Raw genomic sequence first — 14,427 nt, 5'->3', positions numbered from 1 at the left:
ACACACACACACACACACACACACACACAGCCTCACTCACCGTTGGCTTTGACGGCGTAAGGTGTCGGCGTGAAGATGTAGAGGTCGGTGTCCAGACTGCGCTTGTAGAAACTCGCCTCGTATGTTTCAGAATCTTCCTTCCAGTTGAGGCCAGCACTGAGAAGAGTTTGTTAAAAAACACTTTATTAGAATTCACAATAATACAGAGGCGTCATAGCTCAAAAGGTAGAGTGGTTGACTCGTGGTCTGAGAGGTTGCGGGTTCAATCCCAGTTCCGGACGCGTTATGGCATTGTGTCCCTGAGCAAAACACTTTACCCTGATTGCTCCTGATGATTGAGCTGGCGCGCTGCGTCGCAGCCTACTCCCATCAGTGTGTGAATGGGTGAATTTTTATCCTAGTGTAAAGCGCTTTGAGCGCTGAATAAGCATAGAAAGCGCTTTATAAGTAAGAGCCATTTACCATTTACCATAATTCGTGTGATTTTCAAACACCAGATGAGATTTTTGGCAAAATTGACCTTTTTTGTTTTTGAGTTGTCGGTTTCTTGCATGTAAAATATGAAACAAACTAAATGTATATGTTGGATTAAGAATTAAGGAAGTTTCTCTTAACCTTTACCTCCATTGTACTCCTCAGTATGTTTGGACAAAACTATTTTCATTGAAATATTTACATTAGAAAATGATCTTAAGCCCCGCCCACTGAAAACCCTTTGTTTTTTCTGGAGATTAAATCTTGTTTACCGCAACCACACCCACTATGCTGTGATTGGTCCAGCATCAAGCTTTCTCACCCAGGTCAATCAATCCTGGAAGTCTCCAGCTCCAAGGGACTCATTGTATAAACAAAGTGGGTTGTGATTACAGCTGGCTTGAGGAGTGAAGCCCATTGTTACGTCATGATGGACTCGTAATATATCGTAACCTCCCTTTTGCTGAGATTTCAGACGGGACCAGATGTCCATTCACTTTATCCGACTCCTCTCAGATAGCTGCTCTACTCTGAGGCCCTACCGGATGACCTTGCTTCACCCAATCTCTAAGAGAGAAACAAGCAACCATGCGGAGAAAACATATTTTGTCCGCTTGTACCCGCGATCTTGTTCTCTCGATCACTACCCACTGTGACCATATGTGAGAGTAGGAATTTAGATTCAAGGGTTGAGAGATTTCCTATAAGCTCAACTCTCTGGATCAGTACAGAGTCCACATCCCTGCTGTCGATGCTACATCTCTTGCTCTATTCTTCCCTCAACCTCATCCTAGCTAAAAACCATGGACTCAGATAAAAAAATGAAAATTTTGTCATTTAACTTTTCATTTTAGGGTCACATATATACGATTAAATAACAATACACTTTCTATTGAGAGTTCAGCTTAAATGCATTATGAGCACATGATAACATTTGGAATCCTACCTTAAAAATACAGTTTTAATTTCTTTAAAATTTTAATATTTTTTATTTCGGCACCCCTTCAGTATCCTTCACATTTACAAATGAAGTTCAAATTCTGAAAATCTCCTTTGACTAGTTACAGAGGAAAACAAATTTGAAAAAAACAAATGACGCAAACCATTGAAGAGAGAGGGGGAGAAGAAAAGAGTTACGAGAATTACGATCTTCAATCAATTCATATTTAATATCTATTAAATATACGCATCATTGAAATTGGGCATCTTTGAATCTTCATGGGAGATCTTTCACTGAGAGAGCGATAGTCTAGAAATTTTATTCCTCATCAACACTGAACATATTTGAATTTTCATGAGGGTCTTTTGCCCCCCTTGTTTCCCCATCTCCCTTGACCTGCTTAAGTTCACCTTCTCCTTAAAAAAAGTACTTGAAAATGTGCATGTAGTCTACTGACTTTTTAAAGTAATTTTCTTGAGTGTTTTTTTTTATTTATTAAGCGTCAATATCTATTCTTGGACAAAGATTGAAACTAAACAGATACATACTTTTGATTGAACAAGTTGTTTTTTTAAGTCATACTTATCTGCTGATGACGTTTAAGACACATTGTCTAAAGAACATATCTAAATAATTTTCAAATCAGGATTGAGTTTTGAGTTGATCTTTGCGGAAGGCGTGTAATTCTTACGCTGCGATCCGTTCTTTGCTACCGCTCTCTCTCTGAACCAGTCCGAGACGTCTGCGCAACAGATTATCCGACAGCAGACATGTGGAATATGTTTCTCTTTAAAGCCGGGGCTGTTAACTGCAGGCAGGATACTGAAGTCATGGTGTATCCCGGGAGAATATGCAGGTAGTAGCATGGGATGTAGGAACCAGGGCTTTTCTTGCCATGCTACCGCTATTACAAAGTAACAATTGATAGATGGATAACTGTAAAAAAAAATCAGCTCTGACTTCGTGGTATTACTTACCCCGAGTTAGCAAACCACATCATTATTCTTTATAATCCCGAACATATAACCTCCCCTCTTCTGGTGCTTCTAAATCAGCCCCTGGAGATTGACAAGTACCTTTTTGGGTAGACTCTGGTAATTCCTCCGTCAGTGGCAACAAATCTGGCTGCTACGCCGGGCCTGACAGGCAGATAAGATGAATTTACAAGAACCATCATGAAAAGGAACATCTGGACAGGATTCCTGGATGTGGATTTTCACTTCCAGACACCAAACGATCACAGGTTTGAGTTCCTACGTTGATAAAAAGTAATGGGTTGTTTGGATTCTTCGTACTCACTGCAACTCATTTTCCTTCCAAACCCTGATTAGATCGGCCGTGATGCCAGCATCCAGTAATAATCGGTTCACCAGCTCCACGTTGCCTGAGGAAGAAAAGAGCATCTGTGAGGAGGATTGTCACCACGTGTGCGGACGAGTCACAGAGAAGTCTGCGTGGAAGATGAGTGGACGAGTGTTTAGAATTAAAGTGACTAAACATCATTATGTTTACTGTATACTAATCCATTGATCAGAACCATGTGATGCATGTGACGCCTATTACCGAAAATAATAGTTTTTAAAGCAGCACTACGAAATATTTTGACATTATTATTCTTGATCCTATTTTCTGTAATTATTTCTTCAAAACAGGGGTCTTGAACTTGCTGGGGGGCCACCAGAGTTGTATTCTTGTCACGACTGGGCTGCAGGCTACGGCGTCCCAAATTAGATATACATTTAGTTGCTTAACAATTTATATATTTTCGTGTGGTTTCAACGTGAATTTAGGACATTTTTGTCTAATTTGATTTTCCTCATCTTCATAATCAAATATGTACACATGGTGATGATCTTTACTCCCTGAACATCCTAAGATGCACAACATGCTGTAAAAACATGAGCCAATAAGAAAACATAAAAATGAGTAAAGTCTAGCTGTGCTTTGCTTTTACGCCAAATTTAATTCTCTAGTTTAATCACCTTTTTTTCTAGATTCAGTCCAGTCCAGTTTTTATTATTGTGACCGTTTCAAAAATGAGCCTTTACACAAACTTTTGAATGAGCTGTTGGTTCAGGCAGGAAACAAGTCCCCATTAAATTCACTAGAAGTTAATTTAGCATCGAGCATCTCCGAGACCATGCATCTGTTTTTAATATATTCTCAATTGATTGTTTCATTTTCTAATATCTTCCAGAACGGACTGTTGAACGATCTTAGCCAAGTACATCTTGTGGGTTCTTATAGATGGATGGATAAACTTTATTGATCCCTCTGAAGGTCTCTTTAGGGAAATTGTTTTTCCAGCACACAGCAACACAGACGATGGATTCATGAAACAAGAACAAGGACAAAGTTTCTATAAAAAGAAAGTACAAGATGACACAATCTAAATCTGGATCAAAGAAAAATAACAAAGATTAAGATGGAATAGAATCATCTTTTCGCTTCACTCCTGCCCCCAAACTCAGAATTATACAATCTAATGGCATGAGGAATGAATGAGTCCCTGAGTCTATTAGTGTTGCATCATGGGAGGAGCATTCGTGCTTCATCTGCATCTCTTCTCACTGATGACAGTGTTGAGAGGATGACTGTCATTATCCATGATGGACAGTAGTTTGTCCAGTGATCTCCTCTCAGCAACTGTCACCAGTGAGTCCAGCTTCATTTCAACCACAGAGCCAGCCTTTCTGATCAACCTGTCCAACCTGTTGACACTCCTCTTGGGCACATTCCCACCCCAACACACCACAGCATAAAACACTGGCCACCACAGACTGGTAGAACATGCAGAGGAGCTTCTTGCAGATGTTAAATGATTGGAGCCTCCTCAGAAAGTTCAGTCTGAGGAGATATAAATCTATCGAGATTAATTTGAGGTGATTCAATTTGGTGCACTTTAAGTTGGTAGTGGATTTAATTACAAGATAACTAAAGGTAACATGATCCGGAGCAACACATCTTTTAAAGGCTGCTTTTATTTCAAATGGTGCCATCCAACCATTTTTGCAGGCAATTTCCATCTCATTTAATTTGATGATATCAAAGAGTCTAAAATGGCTTTTATTATGTTGATACATTTAAAGTAGTGTAATAATACTGAGTAAAATAAAAATATATATATGGGTTCAAATAAGATGCTTTTATTCTATATAAAATTGACCACAGAAGTCAGAGAACACAACTTCATACCTACATGTTTGATGTTGAAACAATGAAGTGAAAGAGAGGAAGCAGATGAAGATGGATGGTCGTGGTCTCTGATCACTGACCTCTGTAAAGCCCCACTTAACTCAAGTCCTCTCCCCGAGTCATCACCTGATTGATCCGACCAGGGTGGACGATACAAGCCCAACATAGTGAACCCCAGTAATTTGTGAGACACAGTGATGATTTTGTTGATTGTGTATTTGTGTGCCAAACCAGTTACTTTTGAACAAGCGCTGATGTTTGAAAGTATATCAGCGCAATTGGAAAATAAAAAAAATTACATTCAAATTTAACATTAAACATGTTTAAACTTTGGATTCGTTTCATTGAAATGTTGTTTTTTAAGCCTTTTATAAGTGAATTCAATCATTTATTCATTTAAAGGTTAAAATTATTTTAGTAGTCATGCAGCTCAGTTAATTTTTGGTATTGTCATGTGGAACATTTTTATATTGAATTTAAAGGGGTATGTATAAAAGAATATTGAATTTAGCACATTTATTTTAGCCTTATTGGAATAAAAACAACATAATCCAAATCATCAGACTATATGTATAAAAAAAAATAATTAAAGATGTAAGAAACAACAACAAATAATCATTTTCAAATTCAAAAATGTCAATATTCAATAGTTCCATAAAATAATGAAATCCTTAAAAAACACAGTTCAATTATTAATCAATATTTCAAATTCTAAATGTAGAATTCACCCATTCATAATCTGATGGCACTGATGTACTTCTAAACAGGTACGTTAACAAAAAAAAAACTCCTAAGTTTGACAAAATATATTTTTTCCTAAATAAAAGCCATATTTCTAAGTTAAATTGTATGTAAGTGTACTTTGTCTGTCTGCATTACTTTTGGCCAAACTGTGTTTTTTGAGTTGAGTTCAGGACAAATTTCTAAATTTTTTCGATTAAGATTAAAATCGTGAAAATGTACAGAAATGCAGTTATGATGTGCGTCTGGAGTCCTGGGTCACCGCACGGCCGCCCTCGCTGCTAGAACCTGAGTTGCACACAGTCTTGCATCAGGTCGGCTGTGTCTCGTCCGGCGTCACGTCTCAGGCGAGGACTCTCGCCGACACTCATCCTCCTGACCCTCCAGGCGTCCACCTGTTTCTCATCACCTCCACAGGCAGACAGACTCTTCTTGAGCAAGGCATTCGGGACGAGACGTCCACCTCTGGATCTCGCCCGTTCGCTTTGAACTCTCGGACGAACCCGCCTCGCTCCATTACCGTCGCCGAATACACCCCTCCGTGGTTTTTATGACACGCCACACACACATCAGAGGAGGCAGCTGCTCCAACACTTTATCCAACTCTCTCTCTCTCTCCTTTACGAGGGATCCTTTATTGAAGGCAGCTCAGGAATTCCTAATGTACTCGGACTTCTCTGCCACCGCCGTGCTTTAACCAAGCAAAGCGTGTAACAACGCTTGAGACGCCAACACGGGCCGACCCCCACCCGACCCCCCCGGGGACCCTGTTAAAGTAACAGCTAATAACGGTGAAAGTAATATTTCAGTTGGTGGAAAAAGTTTCATTGGGCTGATCGTGTTGCATCACAGGTACTTGAACTCGATATTACCAAGATATAAAGCAGGAGAAGATGCCGTTAAAACTTGTCGATATTGAAGAGCTATTGTTTCACCTGGAGGGACAAGGATATCGGCGAGTGTCCGTGATGGAATGGCGAGCATGTTAATGCATCGGTCAGATGTCGCGGAGAAGGTCCGCCGGCCCCTCGGTTTTTTTTATTTTTTTATTGCCGTGCTCGTGCTCTCGGCTTGACGTGTTCCTGCTCTTTCTCACAAACACACGGTAATTGGGTGAGGTCGAGCGGCGAGAGGTGGGGTGTGGAAGCCATATTGCTGTTGAATATTGCGAGCGCGTCACATCTAAGCCGACGCGCCTCACACATGTGCGCTCAGGCGTGTGATGGTCAGACTTTTAGAGTTAGCGTCAAATCGAGGGGGCGACGCGGGGACTGAGGGGGGACGGCGGAGAAATAAATGTTGGCGTTGAGGCGAACTCGCAAATACGAAAACAAATCATTTGTTCATTATGTTTTCACCACGGGTTGCTGCTATGATAAATATATTGAATTGTTTTTTTCTTCTTCGGGAACAACAAGTGATGCACGTTTGAGCAGCAAAGTGTGAGATCCAATCATCATGAGCGGAAGTTATCGTTACACACCAGTCATCTATTTTTTAACTGTTCATTTTTTGTTGTTCTGAAGCATTTCTGGACGATTAACGGTTGAACCTTCGCCTCATTGAGACAAAAAAATGTCAGCCTTCAACCAGGAGAAACGAAACTGAGGAAATTTAAAAGGCAAATTTAAAACAACACTATCTAACCCCTTATTGATGAATTACAAAATGTTACCCCATCTAGAAAATTGAACTTTATCAAACTATGTATACCTTAATGATATTTTATGATGTAAAGGGAATTTATCTTGTTTTATCTCAAATACATTCTTTGTCTGAACCTTGATTTCTAAATAAAAACTATATTAAATACTAATAAATTATTATTAAATAGCCAATTACTGTGTTTATGTAATCATGCAGTGGAACCCACACAAACATGGACGAAATTCACCTGCAAATGTGTCACGAGTTACACAAACTTATGAACGTTTAAACAATTTGTGATTGACAGAAACGTTTTTCTTCTTTTCAAGTGATGCTGAGTTCACTGAGAGGGAGTTGAAAAATAAGTAGGGGCTTATTGAGTGAGAAAAATAGATCGAAAATCAGTTTTAATCACTGAAAACTATGAACAAAGCAATATTCATTTTGGGGAAAACAATTGCACTTGGCGGGAAGAAGCAATAATAAAAGAAGTGAAAGTTTGCTATTATGTCGTAAAGTTGAATAAAAAAGGAACCTTTTTTGTCTTGTTTTTAAACTGTTATTACACAGTCGAAAACAATTCACATTAGATTATGAAAAATGTTCGACCTGTATATGATTGTAGTCTAAAATGGGTTAAAAACTGAAGCGTTTTTCTCGAATAGATGTTTGAATCATTTCTGGTGACCTGAGGCATTCGATCGACACATCTACACTAAAAACAAGCCGTCGGTGAAGATTCAAGACATGCTAGAACGATTTAAGATCACAGTCCTCCTGTGTATAACGCTGTTCCCTCATAAACCTCACGTCAACCTGCCACATCTGATGAAACGTTTGTCAACTTCACTCGTAGATCTGCTTCGGTTTCACTCACACATTGGGTTGTTGGGCGTCTTGGTGTCGATGTAGCTGTTGAACTCCATTAAGAACTCTGTGTTGTTCTTGTCGCCGCACGGTGGCTTCAGGTCCTTGCAGTAGACTCTACGATGGAGATGGATTTGTTCATTGAAAGAAGTTCTGAAAGCGAGTGTTCCTCTCGTCTTACCTGGGAGCGATGAACGTGTAGCCGTACTCGTCGAACTTGTCGGCCAGCAGGCTTTCAGAAACTGATGCGATGAGATAAAGAAAATAAAGTCAGTTAAGACATTGTTATCCTAATAAATAATACTCAAATCACTTCTCCTTTTTAACATTAACACTATAGGAAATAATGTACATTATTGATGGTAAAAGCGTCATTAATGCTAAATAAATGTGTAAATCTGACAAGTTAACGTCAAGTTCAGGGTGAGAGTGATTATTATGTTACAAATTATGTAATTTTAAAAATCTGTGGCATTTGCGATAAAATACACTAAATAGCAGAAGTTTAAGCTTTATTTTTGTGATAAAAATGTTCTCAACATTTGACTCAAGTCGCACCAATTCCCTGACTCTTAAAATCCTTGATTCTGACGCCGCAGAGACATTCCAGAGAAAACCTCGGACCCTTCTTGTTGTGTAAGCGAGAGAATCAGGACGTGTTCTCTGAAACGAGGAGGATCAGAGACCAGATCTAATAACTCCGGTGCCGGGAAGCTTCAAGCGTGTGATTAACTTGATGATGTAACACTGATGTAAACTGAAATAAATCCTTTTGAAGCGAGATGAGAATACATAGGTTTAATTACACGTCTCATCTGGTTCATGCTACGAAAACTGCTGCCTTTTATCAAAGATGGTGTCAAAATGTTTTCAAAAGGATTAAAAGTTGTCCTTGTGAATTACAATGTTGTTATAGCTTTAAATGTACACATTTTAATCATCTTTATGATGAACATAAAAGGATTAAAAGTTAAAAAGTTAAATTCTTATGTTGGTATAAGTATAAATATACACTTTTTTTTACGATCTTTATAATGAACATAAATGGATCAAAAGTTAAAAATTTAAATTCTTATGTTGTTATAAGTATAAATATACCCTTTTAATCATCTTCACGATGAACATAAAAGAATCAAACGTAAAAACTTACTTTATGTTGTTTAAAGTATGAATATACACTTTTTAATCATCTTCTCTATGAACAAAAAAGAATAAATCTTAAAAACTTACTCTAATTATGTTGTTCTAAGTATAAATATGCACTTTTTTATGATCTTTATAATGAACATAAATGGATCAAAAGTAAAAAAAGTAAAATTCTTATGTTGTTATAAGTATAAATATACAATTTTTAATCACCTTATGAAGAACAATCACAGTTTCCCAATGTTGATGAAAGTCCCATATTGACATATAAATATATATATATATATATATATTTTTTTATTGTATTTTTTTTTTTTTACTGTTTTATTTCCCATTCATTTCATTATGCTTTTTCAAAATAATTTATGATTTAAAAATATAATTCAAATTTTATCTTATGCTTCGGTTTAACATATCACCCCGTAACATGTTGCGATTATTACAAAGACACCATTTCTTTAAGTAACATAAAAAAGATGACATCACATCTTGCAATAATGATATTAAAATTACAGGAGCCAAGGTCTCAAGCAGTTCAGTTACCACACAATTTGATCCGATTCTTTTGGCGTTTTTAGTTAGAGATGGTAAGGTTTAACATTACGACCGTGTTAATGAAGATACTTTCTTCAACTGGATTGTCTGGTGAAGGAAACTTTGAATGCTATACTTGATAGAATATCCATTTGAAGGCTGTGAGAGGTGCAGTCAATGAAATTGACCAATCCCAACTGTGTAGTAAATAAATAAAATAACAAATCCTTCAATTCCTTTATCAATATAAGGAGATTTTACAACACTTAAATGCAATTATTATGTAACAAATTGTCTGTAATTGTATGGTTAACATGAATTAACTTCCTCTTTATATAAATTATCAATGGTTAATAATAACACATGTAAAGTGATTTTAATAACGCTTTGCATGAATAAAGTGCAAATGGCACCAGTTTTTCAGAATGAACCAACTGCTATTTAACTTAATAAAGGTTCTGGCAGCTTTATTTTTGAGAAAGTACTTTATAGGTGTTGGACTCTTGACTTGGCAGAGCATGAAACGAGGATGTGAGACACAGTACGAGAGAAAAAAAACAGAGAGGATACTTGCCTTCTTTCCCTGGAGAGGAAAGAAATCCCAGCAGAGAACAAGTGTACGAAGGAAAAGGTCATTCCCCACGGAGACACAGATGAAGAGGGGCGGTGGTGTAAAAAAAAAAAAAAAGGGGAGGAGAAAGACAGGGTGAAACCACAAGAGGCCAAAGGTGTCCCAATATTTTATTCACAGAGCGAGCCCTGAATAGAAATATTGCATTCCCAACAAAAGATCCTGAGGAAAATGAAGACAGTGTTGATGGATTGCTGAGGAAAACGGGCTTCACATGTGGTTGAGATATTTTTAACGTCATGATATTTTTTCTTCGCCTTGAAGAATCGGCGAACACGAGACCGGAGAGCGAAGGAACCGCAGCGTAACCTGACGGTCTCGGAGGCACATTGTGTCGACAGTTGATTATAGCGTCCAGAGAAACTTCTCATGACGACACTGGCTACTCCTTGTCCTCTGTGGTGGCCGTGATTGGGAAATAATTGCACCCATGTGCCTCGCTTTGATATTCGCCGGGGCGTTCTAATCCAGCAGAGTATCTGGTAATGATGGATCGCAGCGAGAGTCGGGGAGTGACGAGTGAATACATTTTCTTTCCTCCGGCTCGCAGTTTAACGCTAAACATTTATGTTTGCTGATATGTATTTGGACGTTGCCTGTTCATCAAATCATAACCAGGTGTTCTAGGAATGGGATTCACGTGGATTCACCTGGTGTGAGTCGTTCAGATCCCATCAGGGGTCACCACAGCCATTTATCCTCCTCCATCTTAACCTGACAGAATCACTTCCTCATTTAACACATCCATTGGTTCTCTACGTTTAGCTGGTGTTTTCCAACAACCTTCATCCTAAAGCCTCTCGGACTCCTCTAACTCTAATCTTTCATTTTAATCAAGCGGTCTCCACCTGTTCCACCCTGTCTGCACTCTCTGCTTCACTAATTTTTTTTTAAGATAATTATGGAGCCTATCCCAGTATCATAGGGCGAGAGGCAGGGGACACCCTGGACAGGACGCATATCTTAGACAGACAACCATTCACACACGCTCTCATACCTATGGACAATTTCCCAAAGTTCTCAGTCAACCTCTATGTTTTTGGACTGTGGGAGGAAACCGGTTTTAAATAAAATGTTTTTATTTTTGTCATAGTTTTTAGGTTTCAATTTTAATAAAATGTTTTTTTTTTTTAATAACAATTATTATGGCGTTTCTTTCATTTAAAAGTTGCAATTCAACTTTTGGCCAGTAGATCATTACATTCTACAATGAAAGGAACGATGAAATATCTACGATGACTGAGGACGAGAGGATGCAATCGTCTCCAGCGGTATTTAAAGCAGATGTTTGGACATTTTTTGGTTTTCAAACGAATGAAAGCAGTTACGACTTTGTCAACAGTAAAGTGGTCTGTTAATCCTGCAACACCAGAGTTAAGTACTAGGACAATACTACAAATAAATCCTTGTTACTACAGTACCACAATGTGTTTTATTATTTCTAGTGTATCATTAAACGTATCTTAATGCCAGATTCTTTCAATTACACGCCGCTAGTCGTAGCTAATGATGGCAGAAGTGGTTATTATCAAGAACACAACGGACCATATCAAGATACCAGCTCTTAAATTAAACTCCTTTCAGCTGGTTTTTGAAAATGTTTTGGTCCAGCCGTTGAAGCAATTGAATAAAACAATAGTCGTCTGCCATTTTTTTGCCATGACAGTACACGAAAACCAGGCGAAGATGAGGAGTATATAAAAGAAGCCGCTGCCTTTCATTAGCAGTTATTTCACAAGGTTGTGAAGCCCGGAGTGAATCAAAGAGGGGAGACCAAAAGAAAACAAGTTTTAAAAAAATGCAGCCGCTCGTGTTCTTGCCGACTCACAGCTTTCTCCTTTATGGCCTCACCTTTAAATAATGCAAACATCCTGCTCGCCACAATACGTGAGATCCCAGAAAAACCACATCTGAGTGCCATCGGGGCACCAGGAGGTAGAACACGACCACACGACGTGCTGTGTGGGCACGGCCTTCGCATGCGAGGCTTCAGAGAGCAGGCGGCGCTCGCTGGATGGCGGCACAACGCTCATTAATAACCGGCAGAAGTTAAAGCAGGACAAGCGGGTTGTGAAAACAGAGCGTGAGAGTAGCGGCGCTCGTGGATCAGACGGAGGCATCGGAGGTGAAGCACGGGAGGAGAATACTTGCCTAAGAATGCTGCAGGGGGTCCGACACACCGGGGGTGGGGGGGAAAGAATTTGACAAGTAGGACGAAGGAGACATTGGAGAGAGAGAGAAGCACAGAAGGGGACAGGGTTACACAATATTTTATTCAAATTGAATAAGAATATTGAAAAAGAAGGACGAGATGAGTGTGTTTTTTTTATTTTCCCCTAAACATGCCCAAAAATATGCCGTCGTTTATTGCGTTTGTAGTCACCGCGAGTGACCTCCGCGGACTGTTTATGCCGAACGAGAGCGGAACATAAACCTATCGTCCCCGCGACTCCGACCTTAAAAGAGCCGAGGCGGTAAATGAGCTGGTGCAGACGTATGAAATATGGTTTGTGTGTGAGCGTATGTGCCGTGGAGTGGAGTGTTCCCGCTGTAAACAGCTGCCAAAACATTGACGGTGTTTCCACCTTCAACATCAACACTTACATTTGGCCTGAGTTATGGTGTCGCCGATGGTTGCTCTGATGTAGTGACGACTGTAGTCGGGAAGGACTAAGGCCAGGCTGTGAAGGAAGAAGAAATCAGACTCAGTATTTCAAGAAAGTGTTTACATATCAGTTGGAAAATATATATTTTCTTTTATCAGCCTTTTTTAGCATTTGAAATAAGAGTTTTTTACAGAAAGTCAGCCTTTTTCTATCTTCTATCCCGTCAGAGATCTCCCCAGTCAGTCGTCTTAACCTGTTCCACCATGGCTGCACTCTCTTCTTCACCTCCCTCTATCTTTTTGTTACACTTCATATAATCATTTTGGTAACATTTCTTTTTAAAATAATGCAAAAAAAAAAAAATGATAATATAGATGCCAGATGTTAGACATGTCAAATAAAAATGTAAGTTATACAATAAAAAGAGCCAAACTGAACACTGTTGAGTAAATGTGATCCATTATTGTGTGAGTGCTGGGAAGTTTTCTTATGACATAAACTGTGTGTCACTTCTCGTCACACCATTTTTATCCGATTTGAACCGTTCAAACTGTAATCAATTTAGCCCGTTTCCGAAATGCGGGCTATGTTCTAGCTTTCTTTCATCTCTTCCACTCTTTTTTTATTCCTCTTTTTCTACCCCATTCATTTCAATGGGGAAAATCTTCAACTCATGTTTCAACTCTTTCCACTTTTGACATACTACTTATACTTCTTCTACTAATTACACTACTACTGATACTACTACTTTTACTACTTATTCTGAAACTACTTTTACTTTTCTACTTATTCCACTACTACTTCCACTTCTACTTCTACTACTAATACTGCTACTACTTTTACTTCTAATTATATTACTACTTTTACTACTAATTCCACTACTACTTCTATTAATACTTCTACTACTAAAACTACTACTAATTCCAATACTACTTCCACTAATACTTCTACTACTACTTATTCCACTACTACTTCCACTAATACTTCTACTAGTAATACTACTACTAATTCTACTACTACTTACACTAATACTTCTACTACTAATTTCACTACTTCCACAGCACAGCAGGGTCAGCATTCGCACTGCATTTTCTTCTGGAAATGCATTTTCTTGTTCCTATTGAGACTGTTGTAAGTTGGGCCAAAAGGATGCATACATTTTAACCCTTAAGAAGATGCCACCAATACCCAGGCATTTGTTACTGAGTCATGTAAGAAACCACTTTGTTACATTGAGTATTACTGCCTGTTTTATTTTGAATAAAGACCAAAGAAACATTAAACTGCGACTCTTGACAAGAAAATATGCCGTTTTTCTCAACCAAGTATTAACTCTTAAAGTTGGTCCAAAAACAGGATGAACGTCTCCAACAGTGATTGAGGAATACATGGAAAACATTCCGAACTCCAAAAATGATTCTCTGGTTTATCAGTCATTCAGCATTTAAAACCAACAGTTGCTCAACAGCACTGCGGTGCTTCAGTCTTCAGCACAACATGTCAGAGTTTATCAACACGCTACTGACTTGTTGTGATGGAATGTTGCAAGTTTGTAATCTTAAACTAAAGTCTTGTGTGTCATAACACATCTGAATTGTTTTTTTTTTGGTGTTTTTTTTTTAAAGAGTCCCGTTTAGTATTAAAGT

General features: G+C 38.5%; 1 protein-coding gene across 2 annotated transcripts in view; it reads right to left on the bottom strand.

The window, feature by feature from the left end:
* LOC148084030 (voltage-dependent calcium channel subunit alpha-2/delta-1-like) overlaps positions 1 to 14,427 on the bottom strand; it is an 89,435-nt gene that overhangs the window by 18,918 nt on the left and 56,090 nt on the right. For both annotated transcript variants that reach the window (XM_087787294.1, XM_087787293.1), the window contains exons 22-27: positions 12,780 to 12,856; positions 8,046 to 8,106; positions 7,875 to 7,981; positions 2,714 to 2,798; positions 2,491 to 2,553; positions 41 to 156 (exon numbers count right to left, since the gene is read on the bottom strand). In XM_087787294.1, coding sequence (XP_087643420.1) covers positions 41 to 156; positions 2,491 to 2,553; positions 2,714 to 2,798; positions 7,875 to 7,981; positions 8,046 to 8,106; positions 12,780 to 12,856 — 509 coding nt within the window. The remainder of the gene's footprint in view (positions 1 to 40; positions 157 to 2,490; positions 2,554 to 2,713; positions 2,799 to 7,874; positions 7,982 to 8,045; positions 8,107 to 12,779; positions 12,857 to 14,427) is intronic.

Source organism: Callionymus lyra, chromosome 3 (genome assembly GCF_982586985.1).
Source record: "Callionymus lyra chromosome 3, fCalLyr1.hap1.1, whole genome shotgun sequence".
In the NCBI taxonomy this organism is placed as follows: Eukaryota; Metazoa; Chordata; class Actinopteri; order Syngnathiformes; family Callionymidae; genus Callionymus; species Callionymus lyra.
The sequence above is the reverse complement of the archived record's forward strand: the minus strand, read 5'-3'. Positions and strand labels throughout refer to the sequence as shown.